General features: G+C 43.2%; 1 protein-coding gene across 1 annotated transcript in view; it reads left to right on the plus strand.

The window, feature by feature from the left end:
• Window positions 1-15109, plus strand: part of LOC127009316 (mucin-1-like) — a 41299-nt gene extending 26190 nt beyond the window's left edge. The window contains exons 4-6 of the mRNA XM_050882266.1: window positions 3504-3610; window positions 4610-4809; window positions 12671-15109. Of these exons, the coding sequence (XP_050738223.1) occupies window positions 3504-3610; window positions 4610-4809; window positions 12671-12809 (446 nt within the window). The 3' untranslated portion in view covers window positions 12810-15109. The remainder of the gene's footprint in view (window positions 1-3503; window positions 3611-4609; window positions 4810-12670) is intronic.
• The last annotated feature ends 8860 nt before the right edge of the window (window positions 15110-23969 follow it).

Genomic DNA, 23969 nt, shown 5'->3' on the forward strand with positions numbered 1-23969 from the left:
GGAGAGGGGGAGAGGAAGTAAGGGAAAGAAGAAGGGTGAAGAGAGGAATACTGTTGGGAAGGAATGGCAGCAGTGTTGGGAGTATATCGTAGCGGAAAAAGGAAGTCAGATCACCTTACTTTTGGTTAAACATGAGCACAGATGAATGGAGGGGGAGAGCGGGAGAGGAAGTAAGGGAAAGAAGAAGAGTGAAGAGAGGAATACTGTTGGGAAGGAATGGCTGCAGTGCTGGGAGTATATCGTAGCGGAAAAAGGAAGCCAGATCACCTCACTTTTGGTTAAACGTTAGCCCAGGTGAATGGAGAGGGAGAGGGGGAGAGGAAGTAAGGGAAAGAAGAAGGGTGAAGAGAGGAACACTGTTGGGAAGGAATGGCAGCAGTGTTGGGAGTATGTCGTAGCGAAATAAGGAAGTCAGATCACCTCAATTTTGGTTTAACATGAGCACAGATGAATGGAGCGGGAGAGCGGGAGAGGAAGTAAGGGAAAGAAGGAGGGAGAAGAGAGGAATACCGACCTATGGCAAGAACTGTGGGGAAGGGAATGGCAGTGTGTTGGGAGCATGTAGTAGGGAATAAAAGGAGGCAGCTCAAGGACACAAAAAAAGAAAACAATTAATATAAAAAAAAAGCCTGCTACTCGCTGCTCCTATTACCTACCTCACTTTTGATATAACATGAGCCTAAGGAAACCGCTCCCCCACCCCTTACCCCCCCCCCCCATACACACACGTACACACCACCCCCACACCCCTCCCCCATCCCCATCCTGTTGCGGGCAGATAAGCGGGAAAAGTTCTGCGGCAAATACACTTTTCCCTCCCTGCTTTTTCCCCTTACGAATATTCATCTTTCCTCTGCATCCTCAACATATTGCGAAATACGTACGTGACAGAATATAAGAACATAAGAACGCAGGAGTCTACAAGAGGCCGGTAGGCCTGTACGAGGCAGCTCCTTTGACCCTAAGCTCCCGTGTATCTAACCCCACCTAATATCGCTGTCCATGAATTTATCTAGTCTATTTTTTAATGTGACAATTGTATTGGCATTCACCACATGACTGCTAAGCCCATTCCACTCATCCACCACCTTGTTAGTAAACCAATATTTGCCTATGTCCCTGTTGAATCTGAATTTATCCAGTTTAAACCCATTACTTCGTGTCCTACCCGGCTCTCTTACCAACAAAACCTTATGAATGTCTCCCTTATTAAAGCCCTTCATCCATTTATAAACCTCGATCATGTCTCCACGCACCCTTCGCCATTCTAGAGAATGCAAGTTTAACTGTTTGAGTCTTTCCTCGTATGGCAAGTTTCTCAACCCCTGAATCATCTTAGTCATCCTCCTCTGCACCGATTCTAACATTTTGATATCCATTCTATAGTAAGGTGACCAGAACTGAACCGCATAGTCAAGATGAGGTCTAACTAATGCTAAATATAGTTTGAGGAAGACTTCGGGGCTTCTGTTGCTTACGCTCCTTGAAATAAATCCCAGTACCCTATTAGCTCGATTTCTAGCTTGAATGCATTGTGCCCTTGGACGGAGATCCGAGCTCACTAAGACCCCTAAATCCCTCTCGCACCCAGACCTGCTTATGAGAGTGTTATTTAAGCAATAGTTATGTGAGGGGTTGTTCCTACCTACACTCAGAATACTGCACTTCCCTACATTGAACTCCATCTGCCATTTATCCGCCCAGTCATACAATTTGTTGAGTTCACCTTGGAGAATACTAGCGTCCTGATCCGACTCAATTACTCTACCGATCTTGGTATCATCTGCAAATTTACTAACATCACTACTAATTCCTGTATCTAAGTCATTGATATAAATAATAAACAAAAGTGGACCTAATACCGAACCATGTGGGACCCCACTCGTAACACATCCCCAGTCAGATCTTTTACCATTGATTTGCACTCTTTGCTTCCTATTGCTAAGCCACGCCTTGACCCAGTTCAAAACTTTACCCTCTACTCCGTAAGCCTGTAATTTAAGCAACAGTCGTTGGTGAGGAACTATTGCGAATTTCATTATTTAACAGCAGACATCGACACTTTACGGAGGATGAGTTGGTAGTAAAAGTGAGGGGAGGTATTTTATCGAGCATGTTATATAGTGATTTATTTGACTTATTATGCGGAAACCTTTCCTCCCCTCATTCCCTCCCTCTCTCCACCTCTTCATCCCTCACTCCCCTCTTCTCTCTTCTTCCGTCCCTCTTTTCCTCCCTCCCCTTTCCACTTCTCCCTTCTCCCTTCCCTCTTCCGTCTCTTCTTCCATTCCTCCATCCATTCATCCCTTGCTCCTAATCCCTCTTCTCCCTCCTTATTTCCCTCTTTTCCTCCTTCCTTTTCTCCCCATCCATTCATACCTTGCTCTCTTCTCCATCTTCTTCCTTCCCTCCCTCTATTCATCCCTCACTCCCCCTCCTTCCCTTCTCCTTTCTTCCTTCCCTCCCTTCCTTCATTCCTCCATCTATCCATTCATTCTTCCCTCCCCTGCATCCCTTCCCTTCCACTTCCTTACCATCCATCTCTCCCTCTCTCTCCTTCTCCCCCCCTCCTCTCCCCTCCAGACCAAAGTTTCATAGATACCCGACAAGCACTCTAAGGCTGCAACCATCCTCCTTTTGTTTCACGTTTGTGGAAAAGGTTCGAGGAGATGAATAAACGAAACCTGTCTATCGTGTAATCTAATTAAATGAAGGGACTACGATTCTATATAGTATTAAATCTCTCTCGCTCTCTATTCCTCTATCTGTCTATATATCTACCTATCTATCTATCTCTGCGAAGTAAGCTATTCACAGGCTTCACGAGGCTTTAGGAATTGATACGAAATAGACAGACAAGGACGAAAAAGGAAATGTAAAAAGCAAAAGTTGATCGATAAATACCTCAATATTCTGAAACGTTCTTTATATGCATGGTCAACACAGCTCTATCTATCCAACCACCCAACCGTTCACGCCTCTCTCTTTCCCTCCCTCCATCCCTTCCTTCCTCAACACCACCACCACACAACCAGGTCAGCCAAAACACCGATTATATAACACAGACAAACTCCACCAAAAATAACAGCTTTAAATATTTGACGTGTTTTCTATATAATCTTAGCTGACCTTACCTTACCTGACCTTTCCTTATCTCTCCTCTCTCTCTCTTTCTCTCTCCCTTACCTGCTCACCTGTCCCCTTTCCTCCCCAGGTGTTCATGTACCTCTAGGTCTTCCTGGCGTATTATTAGTTTTATTTTAAGGGGTATAGTAAGATGAGGAAATGGGTTTAAATGGAGGATACAGTAGAAAGACAGTAGTAGACAGTAGTAGACAGTAGTAAAGACAGTAGGAGTGTACGTATAGTTGTATAGTGTATAGTAGGTAGGAGTGTACAGGTGTATGGTATGAGTTTGTTACCTGTTTACCTGTCCCCTTTTTCCCATACCTCCACTACAGACAGCCCCCCCTTACTTGCTCACCTGTCCCTTCCCTCCCCAGGTGTGCAGTACCTCCACGACTGCCCGCTGGAGCCTAACATCCCTATCTACCTGCTCGTGGGAGGCTGCTTTGGCACAATGAAGATGCTCTGGCTCGTGTGTCAACAGGTGGGTGGGTGTGTGCAGGAGAGAGAGAGAGAGGGAGACAGCATGAGGGAAAGAGAGGCGAGACGGGGATAGATGCGGAGAGGATGGGGAGTGGAAAAGAGTTACGGAAGAGGGATGGAGGTATGAGGGAGAGAAAGAGGAGAGACGGAGACGGATGCGTACAGGAAAGGGTGGAAAAGAGGGTCAGAGAGAGAGGGAGATATGAGGAAGAGGAGTGAAGGAGGAAGGGAGAGGTGTGAGTAAAAGAAGGAATAAAGAAGGAAGAATGGAAGGGATAGAATGGTGAGGAAGAGAAGTAATGGAGGAGGAAGAGGATGTTATGCGGTAGAGGAGGAAGCAGAGGAGAGAGAGAGAGCACACACACACACACACACACACACACACACACACACACACACACACACACACACACACACACACACACACACATTAAAACAGACTACAAAGCAAACAGAGAACAAAGAGAATATGAGATTAAGGGAAACTTTAGAAGATAGATGAGTGATGTTAAGAAAAACGAGACAAAGAAGAATGAAAAATGGGGTCAAGAAAAAAAATAGGAGGAAAGAAAGAAGCGAGTGAAGAAAGAAAGAGAGAAAAGAAGGGAGTGAGCGGTGGAGGGAGGAAAAAATCATTATGAGAATCGAGGTTAAAGTGGAAAATTAATTAAAATGAATGAAAAAAAATGAGATGGATTAACGAACGAACGTGAATAAAACCAATCTAGGGGAAGGAAAGTGTGACAATGAAAACACACACACACACACACACACACACACACACACACACACACACACACACACACACACACACACACTTCCCCCTACACACACATCATCACATCTCCCCGCCTTACATAAACACATACACCCCTACACCCTATACCCTAAAAATACCCTTACACCTTTCCCCTATACCCACCACACACCCTTACATTATCTCCCCTCCCCCTACGCATAAAATTAACACCCCCTGCACCCCCCCCGCGCCCCCCAACAGATACGGTCGAGGCGCTACGAGAGGATCGATGACGCCTTCGCCGAGGACAGCCTGGACGAGATCTTTACGTCGACGAGCTACCGGGCTACCGACGTGGCGCTGACGATCTTCCTGGTGGTGTGGTTCGGCATGGGGAACTACTGGGTCTATCGCATCTACCCGCCCAATTTCCAGTTCACCCTCTTCGCCCCTAATGACTGGTAAGGAGGAGGAGGAGGAGGAGATGGTGATGATGACTGCAGTGATGAGATGGTTGATGAGTGAATGTGTGTGTGTGTGTGTGTGTGTGTGTGTGTGTGTGTGTGTGTGTGTGTGTGTGTGTGTGTGTGTGTGTGTGTTCCTTGTCTGGTGTATGAATGTAATTTTTTTTTTTTTAATATCCTGTCTTTTTTTTCTGATTCGTTTTCTTTCTTCTCTTTTACTTCTTTATCATCTCTCTCTCTCTCTCTCTCTCTCTCCCCCCCGTCTTCGTCTTAGTCGGTCTTAGTCCCACTACTTCACCCCTCCTCCTCCTCCTCCTCTTCCTCCTCCTCCTCCGCTTCATCCTCCTCCTCCTCCTCCTTATCCAGACTCAACTTAGCTCAGTCTATTTGAGTTCCTTTAGGGTCCAGCCTCACCTCCTCCTCCTCCTCCTCCTCCTCCTCCTCCTCCTCCACCTCTTCACCCTCTCCTTCCTTCCCTCCCAGACTCCTTCAGCTTTCCCTCCTTCCCCTCCTCTGTAAAACGTTCCTCCCCTCCTCCACACACACATATTTAATTTTACCTTCAATGCCCCCTACTCTAATATACCCTTTCCTTCCCTCCTTCATTTTCTCTCACTCTCTCCTTCGTTCCCTCCCTTCCTCCTTCCCTGCCTCCTTACCTCCAATACCTTCGCGTTCATTATATAAAAAACGTCACTCATTCCTATCATGGTCAATCTTCTCGCGTCTGATTACAGTTCCCTTAAGTCTCTACCCATGAGCCTAATAATAGTTACATCCTCTCCCTGTCTCCCTGTCTCTTGTCCTCTCTTTCATGAACTCTCTCTCTCTCTCTCTCTCTCTCTCTCTCTCTCTCTCTCTCTCTCTCTCTCTCTCTCTCTCTCTCTCTCTCTCTCTCTCTCTCTCTCTCTCTCTCTCTCTCTCTGTCGGCCCCTCCTTTGCATGTTATTCCGCCGTCCTTGCTTCTCCAAACACAGACTCGTTCCCTTCCTTCCTCTAGAGCCCACTGCTGCTCCCTCCCTCCCTCCCTCCCCTCTTCCTTCGTCAACCTACCTCTCATGCACTCCTTCCGTTCTCCCTTCTCCCTGCCTCTCTCTCTCTTTTCCTCCTTTCATCTTCGTTTTTTCCCTCTCCATTTCCTCCCTATCTTTTTCCTTCGCGTACCTCTCCTTCTCTCCTTTCGTCCTTCCTTTCTTTCTTTACCCTGCCTCTCTCCTCCTCTTCCTCCTTTTCGACTTCGTTATCTCCCTCCTACATTTCTTCCCTATTTTCTTCCTTCTCCCTGCCTCTCTCGTCTTCCTTCTTTCGTTTTCTCCCTCCCCCATTTCTTCCTTATCTCCTTCCTCTCTCCCTCTCTCTTTCATTTTATCTCCCTGTATCCCCAAGAACGCATTCCTTCCCTCCTTCATTTCCTCCCTCTCTCCACCTTCCCTCCGCCTTCCATTCGCCACCCTTCCTCCCTCCCTTCCTCCTTCCCTCCCTCCCTACCTCCAATACCTGACGGATACATGCCTACCTTCCTGCCTGCCTGCTTCTCTCCCTTCTCCATTCCTCCCCTTCTCCGCCATCTCCTTCCTCCCTCTTCCCGCCTAACGAGTATACCTGCCTGCCTTCCCAACTGCTTCTCTACCTTCTCCCTTCCTCCTCCTCCCTCCCTTGCCTTCCTGCCTCTCTACCTTTCCTCTCCTCCCCTTCACCTTCCTCCCTATTTTGCCTTTCTGATTCCTTCTCTACCTCTTCATTCCTTCTCTGCTTCCTCATTCCTCTCCTGCCTCTCTCCCTTCTCCCCTTCTCCTTTCATCCCTCACTTGCCCTCCTCCCTCTCCTGCCCTCCTCTTCCCTCCTCCCCTTCATGTCGTCCTGCGTACTGAGCTCAAGCCCCACTTACTCCACCCTAGCACGGCTTGCTCACCTCCCTCGCTCACCCACCCCCGCCCCCACGCCCTCAGCCCTCCCGCGCCCCCCTGACAAAGTAATCAACCCTCAGCAACGCAGCAAGGCCCCCGTGTGTCCCTCGGTGGGGGGAGAAGGGGTAGGAGGGACACAGAAAAACGCCTCCTTCCTTCCCTCTCTCCCTCCATCCCCACACATAGATAACGCCAAATAATCTTTCCCCTCCATGGCAAGGGGAAAAATACATTAAGTGAGGTTTAAAAGGGGAGGAAAATGTAGCAAATGTGGTTTAAAAGGGGAAAAAATATATTAGGTGAGGTTTAAGCGGGAAAAAATACAGCGAGATTTAAAATGGAAAAAAATTATAGTGTGAGGTTTAAAAGGGAAAAAAATATATCAGGTGAGTTTTAATAGGGAAAAAATACAGCAAGTGAGTTTTAAAAGGAAAAAATACATCAAGAGGGGGGAAAAAATAGGGAAAAAAAGGGATATATAGATCAAGAGAGGTTTAAAAGGAAAAAATTTATATCAAGTGAATTTTAAAAGGGAAAATATACATCGAGAGGGGAAAAAATAGGGAAAAAAGGGAAAAATAGATCGTGAGTTTTAAAAAGGAAAAAAAATACATCGAAGGGTAACAAAAGGGAAAAATAGATCAAGTGAGTTTTAAAAAGGAAAAATTACATCGAAGGGGAAAAAAAGGGAAGAATAGATCGAGTTTTAAAAAGGAAAAAAAAATACATCGAAGGGGAAAAAAAGGGAAAATAGATCAAGTGAGTTTTAAAAAGGAAAAAATGCATCGAAGGGAGAAAAAAGGGAAAAATAGATCGTGTTTTAAAAGGGAAAAAAATACATCAGATGGGGAAAAAAAGGGAAAAATAGATAAAGTGCGTTTCAAAAAGGAAAAAAATACATCGAAGGGGAAAAAAAGGGAAAAATAGATCAAGTGAGTTTTAAAAAGGAAAAAAATACATCGAAGGGGAAAAAAGGGAAAAAATAGATGAAGTAAGTTTAAAAGGAAAAAATACATCCAAAGGGGGAAAAATACGGTGAAAAAAGGGAAAAAATAAATCGTGAGGTTTAAAACGGAAAAAAAAACATCGTAAATTTTTAAGAGTTCTTTCACACTCGTATCGAAACATCTTGTCCAGCTAAAAGCATTACACTTCAGAGTTCGGTAAATAATATTCCTGGCGATACGAATTTTTCTGAAGGCATTTTTAGCACATATATATTTGGCCAAAGGTATCGTGTTGACATGACTGCATCGGGGCAAAAATATATTTACTTGAATTTCGCAAACGTGTATCAAAAGGACTCTCGGAACCTGACGGGAGTGTGGTGTGATTTTCCAGTATTTGTTTATTTTTATTTTATTACCGCCGTGAATGTTCGTGATAAAGCCTGATAGCAAAGCCTGATAGTAATGGAAACACTTATTTTACAGTATAGGAAGCATTCTTGGTTAGTTTTATTTTATTACCGCTGTGAATGTTTGTGATAAAGCCAGATAGTAAAGCCTGATAGTAATGGAAACACTTTATTTTTACAGTAAAGGAAGCAGTTCAAGGCAAAAAAAAAATAATGAGGAAAATGAACGCAGTTTTTGTTTATTTTTATTTTATTACCGCTGTAAATGTTCGTGATAAAGCCTGATAGTAATGGAAACACACTTATTTTTACAGTAAAGGAAGCAGTTCAAGGCAAAAAAAAAAAAGAGAAAAAGGACCCCCTAGAACCTGACGGGAGTGTGGTGTGGATTCGCAGTTTTTTGCTTATTTTTTTATTCTATTACCGCCGTGAGTGTTCGTGATGGAGCCTGATAGTGATGGAGACACACCTTTTTTTACAGTACAGAAAGTAGCTCAAAGGCAAAAAAAGAAATAATAATGATGAGAAAAAAAAGCCCGCTAATCACTTCCCCTGAAAAAAAAAAAGTTTAAAAGAGTGGTCAAAACTGATATACTGACCGTCTGTAATTGATTTCATAACCCATGATTATACATTTGCAGTGACTTCATTAAAATAGATGATTATACAGACACGCTAAAACTTCCCCATTAAAATTTGTTATGCTAAAAATAATGACAAAGTTAGCGAAATACAAAGTTGGAACCCATCTCGTTGTACCTGACTAGCATTCAATCCTTCGAAAAACACATTAACTTATCCCAAACGGCGTCAATAGCTACCAACAAGACTACCATTACTGACTAGAACCTGAAACTGAAATACAAAATTCAAATCCTCACAACAAAGAAACTCAATCAATCTCCAACACAAATAGACACTCACTCACTCGCTCACTTTCAAAAATAGATTCAGTTCGTCCTACGCACTAAAAACAATTTCGCACCACTTTACAATCCCATCATGAACCCTCCTCTGAGCCAGCCAGCGCCTCCACCCCTCCCTTCCCACTCACACACGGCTCTCCTCCCATTCACAGCAAAGCGTCAACATTAAACATGCAGCCCCACCCCATCTCACCCGCTGGTCCTCTTAATAACTGTCCACAACTGCCAATTCTAAAGCTCTTCACTCAAAAGCTCCAGCCCACCCTCTCTCTCTCCTGCTCTGCCAATACTCTAACCAATGTAGCCTCACCAACCTTTTTTTTACAGCAGAGGAAGGAACTCAAGGGCAATATATAAAGACAAATAAAAAGCCAGCTATGCACTACTCCTGTAAAGAAAATAGAATGATAGGCCACAAACAGAGGGTAAAAAAACTACTCTATTTTTTTTACCCTAAACTAACAAGACTGCTGACTCTACAGCTCTTTAGTCAGCACCTCCCACCTTCATCCCTCCTCTCCCTCCCTCCTGTGACCTCTCCTACCCATTAGTTTAGCCATTCCAGCCTCATCAACTACTCATCTTTTGACCCACGACTGACACGACTCTATACGTTAGCTCTCCAATCCCTCCTCTGCCTCCCTCCCTCCCTCCCTCTCTGTTATCAATATAAAAAATGCAGCCTCACCAACTACTCTCCTTTTTAACCAACTCAGGAAACGACTGCCAACTTTACAGCTCTCCTCCATTCAGTAGCTCCCACCTTCACCCCACGCCCTTCCTCCTATCTCCTCTGTTCTACCTATCCATCAAACCAGTTTCATACATATAGCCCCACTAACTACTATTCTTTTTATCTACGGCTGACACGACTCAGTATTTAGACTTCACTCACCAGCTACACCTTCTTCTACGTCCACTGTCCATAATTTCCATCATAAACCTCAATCCACCACTAACACAATAATAACCCCTAACACCCCCCTTTCCTCCCCTCTTACTTCCACTAATAGCATTAAGACATCACACACCGACAAGTCCACCAATAAACTACTTTCTCCCAGGGCACAAGTAAGCCTTAGTCAGCGATCCATCAATTTATCGGGTAACCTCAAGCCATGATTAAGTGACGGTTTACATACCTCTGTTCTCTGCCCACCAACTTTACCATCATAAAAAGTAAGAGTAGTTTTGACCCTCTGTTTTTGGCCTATCATTCTATTTTCTTTACAGGAGTAGTGCACAGCTGGCTTTTGTTTTGTCTTTATATATTGCCCTTGAGTTCCTTCCTCTGTTGTGCACTGTCCATGAAATCCAACAATAAGACACGAGCCATTATTTACCAACTATCGAACAACTTTCCCTCCCTCCTTCATCCATCAATTCCACAAGTAACTGCTCCCTCCCTCCGTCATCCATCAATTCCACAAGTAACTGCAAGACATCGTTCATCAACAGCCTAGTTCTGTCCACCGAGTAACCATCATGCGCCAGCCAAGCAACCACCCAGCACATGCACCTTAAATTCATCCACTTCCACTGCACACCAAATTCATCCACGCAGTACAGCCAATAGTGCATGACCTGTGCCCGCTGTTATCATCACCCATCTTCATCCATTCACCTTACATACACTTTCTCCCTTCCTCTCTATTGCACATCTAAGTCATCCAATCAGTACAGCCAACAATACATGACCTGTGCCCACTACGAGTATTTCCATCATCTCTATTTATCTATTTACCTTCACTTCCTCCCTCCCTCAACTGCACCTCTACGCGCGCCCTCACATCCCACAGTCTACGGACACAGCCCTCCACATTTCACATATCCGCACGGGCAACCATCCTCATGTCCACCCCTTTCATCATTACCTTTGTCCACTATTCATTAATTATCTGTTTTCTTTCAGTAATTTCAAAGTCCATCCACTAGTCTTCCTCCTACGTGCTGCTCCCTCTGGCAATCCTACGCAGATCCATTCTTCCCATTAGCATCCGGCCACTCTCCATCATTCCTTTTTATCTTCCCTATCTCCTCCTCTCCTCACATTCCAGGCCGCCCCATGACCCTCGTTGGCAAATTATCGTACTCAACATTTTATTTATCATTTTTAAGCTTCAAACTCTCGAACCTACACAAATAACGATATAGACAATTCAAGTTAGCGTTAAAACTGTTATTCAATGATGTTTGTTTGCTCTTCTTGCTATGGTTATCGGTCTGAAACTACGTAAATGAAATGCGATGAGTTCGATAATTTGGCGACGCCGCTCATACCGTTTCTCACTCCCGCTACTCCCGCTACCAATCAATTCCTCCAGGCTTCCTTTACCTCCAATGCCCTATTAGCCACTCGATTCTACTCTCTCTCTCTCTCTCTCTCTCTCTCTCTCTCTCTCTCTCTCTCTCTCTCGACATTCTTTCTATCAACAAATTTCTATCCTTCAGTTTTCTCTTATCTATCATGCCCTCAAAGGCACCCGATGTTACTCCTTCTCTGTGTTGGATATTTATTTACCTACAGTACGCTTCAATTGCATCCCTATCTTCAGTCTTTCCTTATCTCCCATGTCCCCTAAGCCATTCAATTCTACTCTCACAGTACGATGTATCCTTGCCAATAAGTTTCAATCAAATACCTATCTTCGATCTTCTTTAATCTATCATGTCCTCGAGTCACCCAACTTCCACTCTCTCCTCGATAATTCTGTACCAATACGACTCAATCACATCCCCAACTTAAGTCATCCCTTATCTATCATGTCCTTATTACCACTTAATTATATCGTCTTTGCTCGTTAATTCTTTACCAATACGTTTCAACTGTACTCTTCTTCGACCTTCCCTTTTCTACCACGTCCTCACAGCTACCCATTTCTACTCTCTTTCTCCATCCCTGCTCGGTAAGTCTCTGCCAACACGTGTCTCTGCGCTGGACGGTGCCTGCCAAGTGCCAAGTCGGGTCTGCGGGCGCACGCATGATCCGCCGAAGCTTACACAGCCGAGGTCTAGATCAATAGTTTGCCGTCAGCCGGGGAAGTGGTTCCCGCGAGTCACCAATCACTCAGTAATGGTGCGTTTCCTTGCCAAATGCAAACAAGGGTCCACAGCCGCCACGCAGCCCTTTGGTCCCGCAGCAAAAGATGAAGTCCTCTAAAGGTTCGAAAGCCAGATCCAATCACCTAAGTCGGTTAATCAGAAAATCACAATTTCCAATTATGGTAGAACTGCTCCAGGAAATGAGGGTTTGGATTATGTGGATCCAATAACGTTTTTTTTTTTTTTGTATATACTGATGGGCGCCAAATGCCGCCAAGGTGTGACGATTAGTTATGTCAACCATTCACCAAGAAGATGAAGATATAACTTGAAGTACTTACAAAGATGAAGATGGTCACTACCTAGTTTAAAAAGTAGTTTTTAGGCAAATCTAACTAATATATTAAAAGAGGTATGGGTAATAACTTTCATTTATTAAAACTTGAACAAACTTTAAGTCAAAATCCGTATTTCATCTGTTTGAGAACGGCCGTTTGCTGCCTAGAAAATGCTGCAGAATCTTAGAATCACTCATTGATGAGATGACCGCAACGGTCCCGTTTACAGCAGTCACTTCTAATCCTCGCCTACCTGCCCCTGAGCCTAACAGCCCTCCTCTCTCCCAGGTGCTCCAAGACGCTGTACCTGTTCGCGGTGGCCCAGCTGCTGTTCGTGTACGCCATCCTCGGCGTGCTCACCGTGGTGGTGTTCTGCCTCGCCTGCGGCCAAAAGTGCGTCATGCTGTTTGGCGAGAGCTACAAGTGAGCCAGGGAGAGCCGACGGCGAGCCAGGGAGGCCAGAAGGAAGAAGAAGGCAGCGGCGGCGGCTGCAGCAGCAGCAGCAGCCAGCACTCAGCAGCACCGCGACGGCGAGCGTAAGGACAGCAGAGGGCGGGGCGACGCGCTCATGAATGGCCGCCGCTGTGAGGACATGTCGGACGCGAACCTGGACACACGCAGCGAGGGAGGCCTCAAGCCCATGACAGTGCAGCCGCGGAAGAGCAGCATCGGGGACTACATGAACCTGTCCAAGCAAAGCGCTGTGTTCCAAAACGCGGAGGCCCGCCAAGGGGCCGTCTCCTCCCTGGAGGTGCCCGGCGCCGAGGATTGTAACGCCGACGACAACAGCGAAGGGGCGGAGGGCAGGGCAAAACGCGTGCTGCTAATGGTGTGAGCCGGGCGTGCCGCCCCCTGCCTCCCGCCCCACCCTGACGGTCCCCACGCTCTCCGATGCCTTTCATTCACCGTGTAGAAAACGTAGCATTTGTACTGAGAATCCCCATCATATCACTGGACTCACGTCATCTCCACCCTTCTCTACTACGTAATAGCTCGTCCGGGAGGCGCCCCGGCGAGCCCGTGTACATACTCTAACCTAAAACCCATATGGGGCTTTGGTCTAACCCCGCGCCTGAGGCCCGCCGCCCCACGCCTCGGGGTGACCGGCCGCTGAGTAGAGGGGGATCGCCGGTGGCCCTCCCGGCCTGAGCACCCACCTGCCCTGCCCCGCCTGAGTGCCGCCTGGATGCCCTTCACGTTGACGTCGAGGTGTTAGCATGCACACGAAAAATATTTTTGTATAAACGGTCTTCAACGCGGCAACGCTCAGCCTGTCTCCAGCATCTGCTCCTCACACCACCGCTTGGCAGACTCTACCAGCCCTAACTCACTCAATGGTATAATCAATGTTGAAATCAAAATAACGTGTACAGAGACTACTAGACACATACTCACATTGCCCTACGCGTCACGCTGTGCAGGAGGTTCCAAGCCATTAGCCAAACACTCCACGTCCTTCACCCCGCCTCTCCTTCCCACCAATAATCCGCCCTCGCCCATCCTCGCCCCTACGGTAATCTCACTCGCCTACTGCTGCCTCGACAGTTTCCTTCCACCTACTTGCCTTCTCCGTTTTCCTTCCCTTCTCAGCGCCTTTCCTTCTTCCTTATCTTCTTCGACTCAGCACCGTCCTCTCCGATATTACTCCAGAATTACACCCAACTCATTCCGGTGGTTGACATTATAACTATGATGGATTAGCTTCCTCATAATTACTCAAAGTTTCCGTCGTAAGTTACTAGTTTCTGAGATTGGTTCCTGAGATTTGAGCAACTAATTAGGCGGTGATTGGTTACGGTTTTAGCGGAGATAGGTTATTATCTTAGCGGCGATGGGTTGCTATACCTTGAGATAAGATTGTTTGTTTTCGTTTTCTTTTGTTTTGCTTTTACTTAAAGAAAACGTGGCGCTCCATCTTGAGTTGGGTTTAATTCTATATTTCTTTGTCAAGTTATGTAAATTCTCTCTCGTCCCCCGTAAACCATCTCCCTCCACGTTTGTAATATTCCCTTCTCTCCCTGAATCGTCCATATCTCCATATTATATTTACACTCTTCCCTCTTCTCTCTCCACCTGCAATCTCTTTCTCCACACCTCCCTTATATGTAGTCTCCCTTCCACACCTATGCCTCTCTCACTCCAAACTTTTTTATCTTCATCTGCAACGTTTTCTGTGAGACAAAGAAGGAAAACGTTTGCCAGAATAAAACTAACATGAAGCAAACTTTCCTAAGCCTCCTCCTCCTCCTCCTCTTCCTCTCAGACACGGACGGACCCTCCCCCTCTGCCACATTAGCATATAAATGTAATAAATAAACCAACCAATAAATAGAGAAATAAAAGACCTAATAAGCATAAGACTTCAAACATATCAAAACGTCTTTCCTAATGTTACATACTCACCACATACCCACCATAGGATATAACCAAGGATAACAAGCAGACAGACATGCAGGCTTTCCCCCCCGTGCATTTATTAGACTATAAGCGATGCGCGGACTTGTAAAAACTGGTCTCCGGCGCAGCTGAGTAGGGCGTGTTGGCCAATTCGTACGCACCGTGCCATTTAGTACTGTCGAGACCGTGGAATATTTAAACTGGACTGAAATCTTGAAACTGTGTGGAAATAAAGCATGTTCACGAGTCATTATTTAGGCATTTATTTCATTGTCACACCTCAGATAAAGAACTTCAATAAACAAAAATAGAAAAAAATTAACTGTAGAAAACTTAAATTGAAGACTGAAATTGAAACTGTGTGAATAAAAGAACGTTCACGAGTCATTATTTAGGCATTTATTTAATTATCACACTCCAAATCAATATTATTCGCTTTAGTACATTTTTTTTTATCCCGGTATGCGTACTTTTTGGACTGGTGCGTACTAAATGGTCAACGTCCTGTTAGCTAGTGAGGGCGGCGGGTCGGCGTTCCCTTTGTTTCGTTGGGCAGCAAAACAAAGCAAAATGAGTTCATGCGTGCAGGCGGCGGCGGAAACAGACAGGACCGAGTGTGTGAGTGTGTGTGTGTGTGTGTGTGTAATAATAATAATAATAATAATAATCGGTTTATTTCGGAAAGTGCAGCCTTCAGGCTGAAAATGTACATATTAAGATACAGTGCAACCATAAAGAAAAATACAATATGAAAGGGGTGTGGGGGTATAGGTAATTTACATTAACGAAGGGAAAGTTGTGATGATGTTTGAGGGGTGAGGAGGTGGTGGAGTGCGGTGTGGTAGAGCGATGAGGCGGGAAGGTAATCCTCTTCTGGAAGGCGAGTAGGTGTTAATCTGAGGTCATCCCCAGGTCAAAATGCTGGGTCAGGTAGCAGCAGGTGGCCTGGGAGCAGGTAGAGGCGGTATTGACGGTCACTCAGAAAGGGGCTTAGCGGTGGAGTGCTAATCCAGTACAGGTGACGAGACAGATGTGAAGACTCGGAGCTGTTCCTGGGAACAGACTGCACAGCCTCGGTGGTGAGCAGCCTGCACATTGCCCCCACCTGAGTGACGAAGCCTCCACTGCACTGCACCTGACCAGACTTCAACAGCAGGATGGGCGGGCTGTAAGCCTGGGGGAGACCTCGGGGCGTCGGCAGGGGCCTGATGGAAGGCCGCGGCGGCGACACACTCGGCGATCCCGATACCACACACGCACTCCACTTACTGTCTGTCAGACTGTCACCATGATTTCACTTAGTCACAAAAAATTATCTTGCTATGTTGTGTTTCTGCAAGTAGGTTTCTTGATGAAAGGGGAGAGGGGGGTGGAGGGGAAGGGGAGAGGCCAACAGGATGGCCCCGGGCTACTCCATGCGGAGCGCCATGACCCACGTCTGACCTCGGTCAGGACTGGGCCACAAGTGTGTGTGTGTGTGTGTGTGTGTGTGTGTGTGTGTGTGTGTGTGTGTGTGTGTGTGTGTCCACCTGTTCAGCTAATCAGGAGAGCGTGTGCTGCTTTTAATGAGCCAGTTAAGGAAAGGTTGTCTGGCTCCGGGTCAAGCAATCAGCGTAATAGTCCCGACAATTAAAAAAGATATTGTTTAGCTAATCCGTCAGTCCTCGTGAAGTTTCCCTATCAGCCAGGATAGAATGTGTGTGCTCCCATTCAGACAGTAAAGGCACACCCAAGAAGAGAGAGTGATTTCAATACGATGCCAATTAGGGACAAAACATGCCTTCTACCTCCTGCCGTCGTTACCAGAGGATGAAAAGCCAAAACAACAAGGGCAGCGAGTAAGGAAAAGGCAATTAGAGCCTGTTTCCTCCATTTCGTAAACAAAACATTCTACCTTTTTTATTTTTTTAATCTTAGCTCAATGTAAAGCGCCCTGGCTACCCTTGATAAACGTCTCTCTCGAGTAACGCAAAACAAAAGCAAAGAGAAAACGTTAAATAGAATGACTTAGGAAGACTGAGAAGAGTGACACGAATTCGAGGGAGAATGAAGCTCCTGAAATATTAATAGGGTGACCTTAGAATATGCTGCAGGGTGACAAACGTTGGATAGGGTGACTCAGAAACGCTAGAAAGGCAGACTAACACGCATGAACTTAGAACAGGGGGACTTATGTAAAAAAAAAAAACGTGCTGCAGGGTGACAAGATTAAACGTTTTGGAGGGTGACTCAAGAACGTTTATTAAAAGGGTGACTAGAACGTTTATTAATTAAAAGGGTGACTCGATCCGTCGCTAGGAAACCAAATGAGAAGTGTATCGCAAACATATCGAATAAGCCCACTATACATGTACGTACCCAATTGTGTGTGTGTGTGTGTGTGTGTGTGTGTGTGTGTGTGTGTGTGTGTGTGTGTGTGTGTGTGTGTGTGTGTGTTTACCTCCGCAGTAGGATATCGTAGGACAGTGTTTTAACTTGTTTACGAATACTTAACTTGATTGTTCCACGGCAGCCTCTTTTGTGCTTTCCTTCCTCCGCAGAACAAGGTAAAGAAAATAAAAACAAAAAGAGCTGCCGTGTGTATTTAATATGTATAGCGAGTGTGTTTTCTTACGCTTGTTGTTAAAGAGAAGATATCGGGAAATAATTCAAGACGGGTGTAGAGTCATCCACCTCCTACGAACAATTATAATGACAGTAATACTAATGGTGATAATGGTGATATTAATTCGCTGATTTCTCCCATTCGCTCCCTTATTTGACCACTACTTCCTTATCATTCCTTGCCTCCCCATCATCACGCACCTCCCCTCTTCACCTCTCCCTCTTCCTCTCCAATCTAGACACCCGCCTCTGTTTCCTCTCCCCACCAAATTCCTGATCACCACTCACACTGTAGCAAATTATTATTAGTTTCACCTCCCCTCCATCCATCTCCCTACTCTCCCGACCCTCAACCTTCCCCTCCTTCCATTCTCAAACACGCCCCCTCCCCTCCTCCTCCTTCATCATCACATCCATCAAAGCATGTTATAATTATCAATACCACTGCAATTAGTTAACGTTATATTCAAACAAAGCAAAACGTATATAACAAAATCATATCGCTTTATAGTTCTATTTTCTTCTGATAATGCTCTTCTTTTTTTTAAGGGATTAGGGACCACAAAGGAATGACAAAGTAAGAGTTTGAAGTTTTCGTTGGGAATATTGTTGTATAATTTGTTTGATCGAATATTTATTAAAGGACAGAGACAGGAAAGGAACAGGGACAGGGAAGGGGGAGAGATGTCAAAGGAAAGAGAAGAGGTGAGGAAGAGAACGATCAGTGTCCCCTCCTATACCTCACTCCCTTCCTCCCACATCCCTTCCCCTCAAAAAATACAATCTCGCGCCCTTTCCCCCCTGACGAATTCCATTGTACATAGTATAGACAGATATTCCGTTGTGTTGTGTTGTGTTGTAGTGTGTGTGTGTGTGTGTGTGTGTGTGTGTGTGTGTGTGTGTGTGTGTGTGTGTGTGTGTGTGTGTGTGTGTGTGTGTGTGTGTTCCTGTATTTCGTACCTGCAACAAACAATACATAATATAATGATACATAAAGACGTGTACTGGTCGTTTCCTTCAATACCTTCTCCCATTCATCACCACCAACAACAACAACGCCCTGCTATATAAGACTCAAGACAACCAGCACGCAAGGTCTTCATCATCACTATCGTCTGAGGACTCTGCAAACCAGTACTACCAGGCAATGTACCGGGAAAATATTTAATGAAAAACTTGTTGTAGTCCCCTTTAAGAGTGACTCGATTCCTAGCCGGGTAAGTAAGGACGCTGTCTGATTGGCTGCTGACGAGTGGAGTGTTCAAGGTGTGACGCCATGATCCTGCTTTAATGCATGCCTTTTTTTTTTTTTTTTTATGATGTTTACAGCAAGGGGGACAGCTCAAGGGCAAAAGTAGAAAGAACAATTAATTTAAGAGGCCAAAAGAGAGGTCAAATTCGGGTGAAGAGGTGTCTTGATACTCTCCTCTTGAATGAGTTTGTGGAGTTGACAGGAAAATAAATAATGATTGGAAATAAAGTAGTTGAATGGGCAGCGGAATACACATACTTATCTAGGACAAACAAATAATACAAACCCAGCCCACGAGGAAGAAATCACAGGAGAATATGAATGGGATGGAGTACTTTCGGCAAACTTCATAGTATCATGAATGGCAACCAGCTATATACTCTCCCTGAAGAAAAAGGTGCCCAACAAGTGTATCCTGAGAGTACTAATAAAACTTGGTGCCTCCTAAAAGATTATGCAAGAGGTTACGAAGCGCTCAAAAGGGAATGGAATGAAAAATGGTGTATACAAAATTAAGAGACAGAGAAATGGTTAGAAAGGATTAGGGAACAAATTAAGGTTGAATATATTAATGACTAGAATAAGAAATGGACTTGGGTACGTCATATTATGAGTAGTACTGATAACTATATGGACCATGTGAAGATGACTACTAGAGGTGGAATACGTTGGGAAAGGCCTTTGTACTGCGGTGGACTAAAATAATGGATGATAAAGAGGACGACTGTTACCCCTCGTTATGCAACACTCTCTGCACTCAACTATATACGTAACTCTTCCCTCAAAACAGCACACGCACAACAAAAAACTTCATACACGGCATTGATTTACCAAGGTAGAAAACGGAGTTCAGAATGGGGGGACTCAAGTAGCTAGCTCATGACCTCCTCGACCTCGGTGATTAAAATTGTATGATGACGGTAGTACAAGTTTTTGGAAAGTTTATCACTACTTTTCCCTGCACATAATTGCTGGGTTGTTACTTTAGTATCTAAGCTTATTATTTTCTTATCGTCCTCCTCCTTTCACTTCTCTCCTTCGTCCTCCTCATTCCTTATTCCTTCTTTCATTCATCTTTTCTTCCTCTTCACTCCTCTTTTCCCCCTCCTTCTCTTAGTATTCCTCTTTTCTTCCTCCTCCTCCCCCTCTTATTCCTCTTTTCCTCCTCCTCCTCCTCCTCCTCCTATCATCCTCTTTTCTTCCTCTTCCTCCTCCCGCTGCTCTTATAATCCTTTATCACTTGTTCCCTTATTATTCCTTTATTCTTTCATTACTTTATTTATTCATTGTTATAGTTAATCAAATGAGATGAATTTGTATAAGTGACCGATAAAAAAAGGATATGCTAATGTTTTATAAGATCAATTTGGAGTATATATTATGCAGTCTGCTAATGTTTTAATGTTAACTCAAAACGGGAGCTGCCCTGACTAAATGGATGGTTCTTCTTGCCCTGTGCCTACTTCTTATGGATAGGCAAGGCTGACCTGACCTCTGATCCCGGTAAAAGAGTGACTAGTGTGACCGTGTTGGGTGACATGTTAGCACGTTTAAATGTTTGGTCAGGAGGAGGGGAAGTTAATATTATGGCTAGTATTAAGAAAAAGGTGAGGCATTGATGAAAACAGTGGTCAGGGAAAGTAAAGAGAAGGTAGAGGAAGATTTTGGTAGGGAGATAGACAAAATAGCTAGGGAACATAAAGCTTTTATGGAAACAAGTTAAAACAAAAATGGGGGAAGAGTGACACTTGCAGAATGAAAGAAGGCGATGGGGCACTTATAAAAAAAAAATAGATAAAGGAAATATTAAGGATACATTTTAAATCAGTGATGAATGACAGATATGAGGGAAAACAGAACTCACCAATATGGGAGTAAAAATTAATGTAGGGAGGCCACATTCACAGGGGGAGGTGGAATAGGGTGAGACTAAGGAGGCAATAAAGACATCAATAGTAGGATTGTGTATTAAATTGACAGGAAGTGTAAGAGGAGAGAAAGTTAAAAGTATATGTTGGCAGGAGTAAATTTTTGGTATTTGGGTTACAGCAACTGTTTGCCCAAAATGTATGTCTGCTCCTCTACCTCAAGTGTTTCATTCTAGATCATTATTTGTTGTGCTACCAACTGATTATTAAATTGCTCTTCATTTCTTTCTATTCATCCTCAGACATACTAACACTGTTCCTTGCCTTCACTCTTACTCCGTTTGGATTCAAGAAGTCTTTCACTCTTACTTCCCTCAAAACACTTATTTTTGCACACAGATATATATATATATATATATATATATATATATATATATATATATATATATATATATATATATATATATATATATATATATGCAACTCTCGATTTACGCGTTTTTTAAATAACGCGGGGTCCAAAATCCATAAAAATGTTTAATTTACACGTTTTTTTCACTTATACGCGATATTTTATGGAGTGGCCACCAGATGTTTCACGCAACTGGACTCACACAGCGCCGCGGCCACACAGCTGAGCTCAGTTCTTCCCGCGCGCCACTTGAACAACAATACCGTACCCACGCTGCCACGCTACTCAACATTATAGGGGTGGGCAGGTACCGGTACCATTACCGGTACTAACGGTACCAGGTATACGGTACGGAATCGGTACCAGAGTGCTCGGTACCGGTACCAATACTAGCCAGTCGCTCATGGTGTCCCTCATTTCTTCCTCACACGAGTGAGGCTGAGACTGAGTGCCTGAGTGGATATCTCGGTGATATGGATATTCTCTCTCTTCACTAAATGAAGTGAATATATATTTTTCGATAGAAACCTACCTCTTGTTTGATTTACATTGTTTTTGATTTATGCGACCTCTTCAAGGACACAATACTTGCGTAAATCGAGTTACCTGTAAAATATATATATATATATATATATATATATATATATATATATATATATATATATATATATATATATTTTTTTTTTTTTTTTACCTATTGCGCCGGTAGGCTTCGTCCAGGTGGATCCTGTTGGTCGGTCCAAGGCTTCTTTCCGGTGGGTCCTGATGGTCGGTCCAGCCCGTTCTGGCGCAGGCGAGTGTTTATAGTGGCACCATCTTGCATTGGCTCATGCTGCCCTCCCAGAGCTCATCTCTGATCCTAGAATCTAATATATATATATATATATATATATATATATATATATATATATATATATATATATATATATATATATATATATATATATATATATATATATATATATATATATATATATATATATATATATATATATATATATATATATATATATATATATATATATATATATATATATATATATATATATATATATATATATATATATATATATATATACACATTACTAAAATCTTTCATAAACACTAATAAATAGTACTGCACTTCCTGCAAAGTGAACAGAGTATTAACAAAGAAAATCTATTAATTTCCATTCAGCAGAATATCTGCACACTTCTAGTTCAACTGTTACCTTACTCTACCATTTTAATACTTGTAACTGAAAAATAAGTAAATTCAAGTCAGAGAGTCACTTTTTCTCACTTATTTTAAAACCTTTAAGTTCAACCATGTATTTTAGCATTTCCAAGATACTGCAGCTGGATTTATTTTGTTCATTACATATGATTAAGAAATTACTTATAAAACTGAACAGTTCTATGAGATTGTGCCTTATAACCTTCAATAAAATTCACACCACAGTTTCTTTTTAAACAACAGTTATTTGTCTGGTATATATGCCATGTTCCTCCATCTAATATAAAGTTACTTATTCAAAAGGGATGAAAAACAATGTAATACAGTTCATTACAACAGTACAATTGAATTATAGTTCCTACATACTCCATGAGTAAATCATCACCAAATAAATTATATTTAACAGTCTCTCAAACTTTGATACAAAAAGCAAATACATATTCCATAGCAGCCCTATATCAGTCCACACACTGAGTCTCTAATACAAGCTAACAGACCTTTCCTGAATTTGTAGCTCTCCCTTCATTAGAATTTATATTTTTCACATATATTAGATGAAAGAGGTGATTAAATCCCCCTGAGCTAGGTAGCCAAGATCATTTCTGTTTGAATTGCAATAGAGCGCTGCCTCTCCCACCAAGAAGCAGCTGTAAGCCAACTCGCAGCTACTCCCTCCCGTGAGCCAGACTTACACGTCGCGAGCCACCTGGCTCATATTAGAATTTATATCATCAAGTTTGATAGGATGTTAATCACAATATAACTGTTGATGATGTGATTATGAAATTTGTAGGAGCCATAATTCAAATGTATATATAGTTTTAATGGGCTGTAGTACATTGTTTCTTAATTCCTTTTCAATATGTAACCGTATATTAAATGGAAGAATATGGAAAAGCAATATGGGAAATATTAATAAGGTAGTATGTGTTGTGAGGAGGAAACTATTAGATGGACTTGTTTTTTATGGATATGCTTAGGTATATATATTAATGGAAAGACATAAATAAATAAAAATCTTAATCAATGAGTCTGCAATGGGAATGCAAAATGACACTCATCCTGGTCAATTGTAAGTATGGTTACATGAAAATGAGTTACACGACAAATGAAAGCAACGCACACCAGGATTAGACGGTAAAGATGTATAATGTTAACAGACCAAACTAAATAAAATTGAATCAAGTTTTGTTTACAAGATACATGGTTCTGACTCAAGACAATAAATCAGATTTATAGTCTGTTGCATGACTTTATTGAAAGAGAACCTAAAGTTGACTGGGAAGACAAGTAAGGTAATGGCCTTGGGGAGAATAACGACTAGAAAAAAAGAATATAACATTAACATAGAAGTCAAGGAGTATTGTATGACTGCATGGCAAGAACAAACAATCAGAGACGTGAAAAGCATGAAAGTGTGGAAGGAGAGCTGAGAGAAACTCATAAAAGTAAGTAACGACGTAGAATCTGTAGAGTGTAAGACCAGTGAAGTATAGGAGGTGGCAGAGAGGGGACTACATGACACTATAATCCTACCAACACTGACACATGCAGGTAAGACATAGAAATGAAATGACATTCAGAAGCTTAAGATCCAATATATGAAATGTAAAATAATGGTAAAAGTTACTGACAAAGCATATAAATAAATCTCATTATTGCAAACAATGATTTCCCAACACAGAAGACAGACAACCAGCTATAACACAAAACTGATTCATCTACAGCTAAAAAATTACCAAAACTAATCTCGCCCCGTACAACATACTTGGTGTCATAAGGTGGGCATATATATCGATGTATATCAATCAAGTGCATGAAACAGCACACTCTTATCA

This window comes from Eriocheir sinensis, chromosome 40 (assembly GCF_024679095.1).
Source record: "Eriocheir sinensis breed Jianghai 21 chromosome 40, ASM2467909v1, whole genome shotgun sequence".
Taxonomy (NCBI): Eukaryota; Metazoa; Arthropoda; class Malacostraca; order Decapoda; family Varunidae; genus Eriocheir; species Eriocheir sinensis.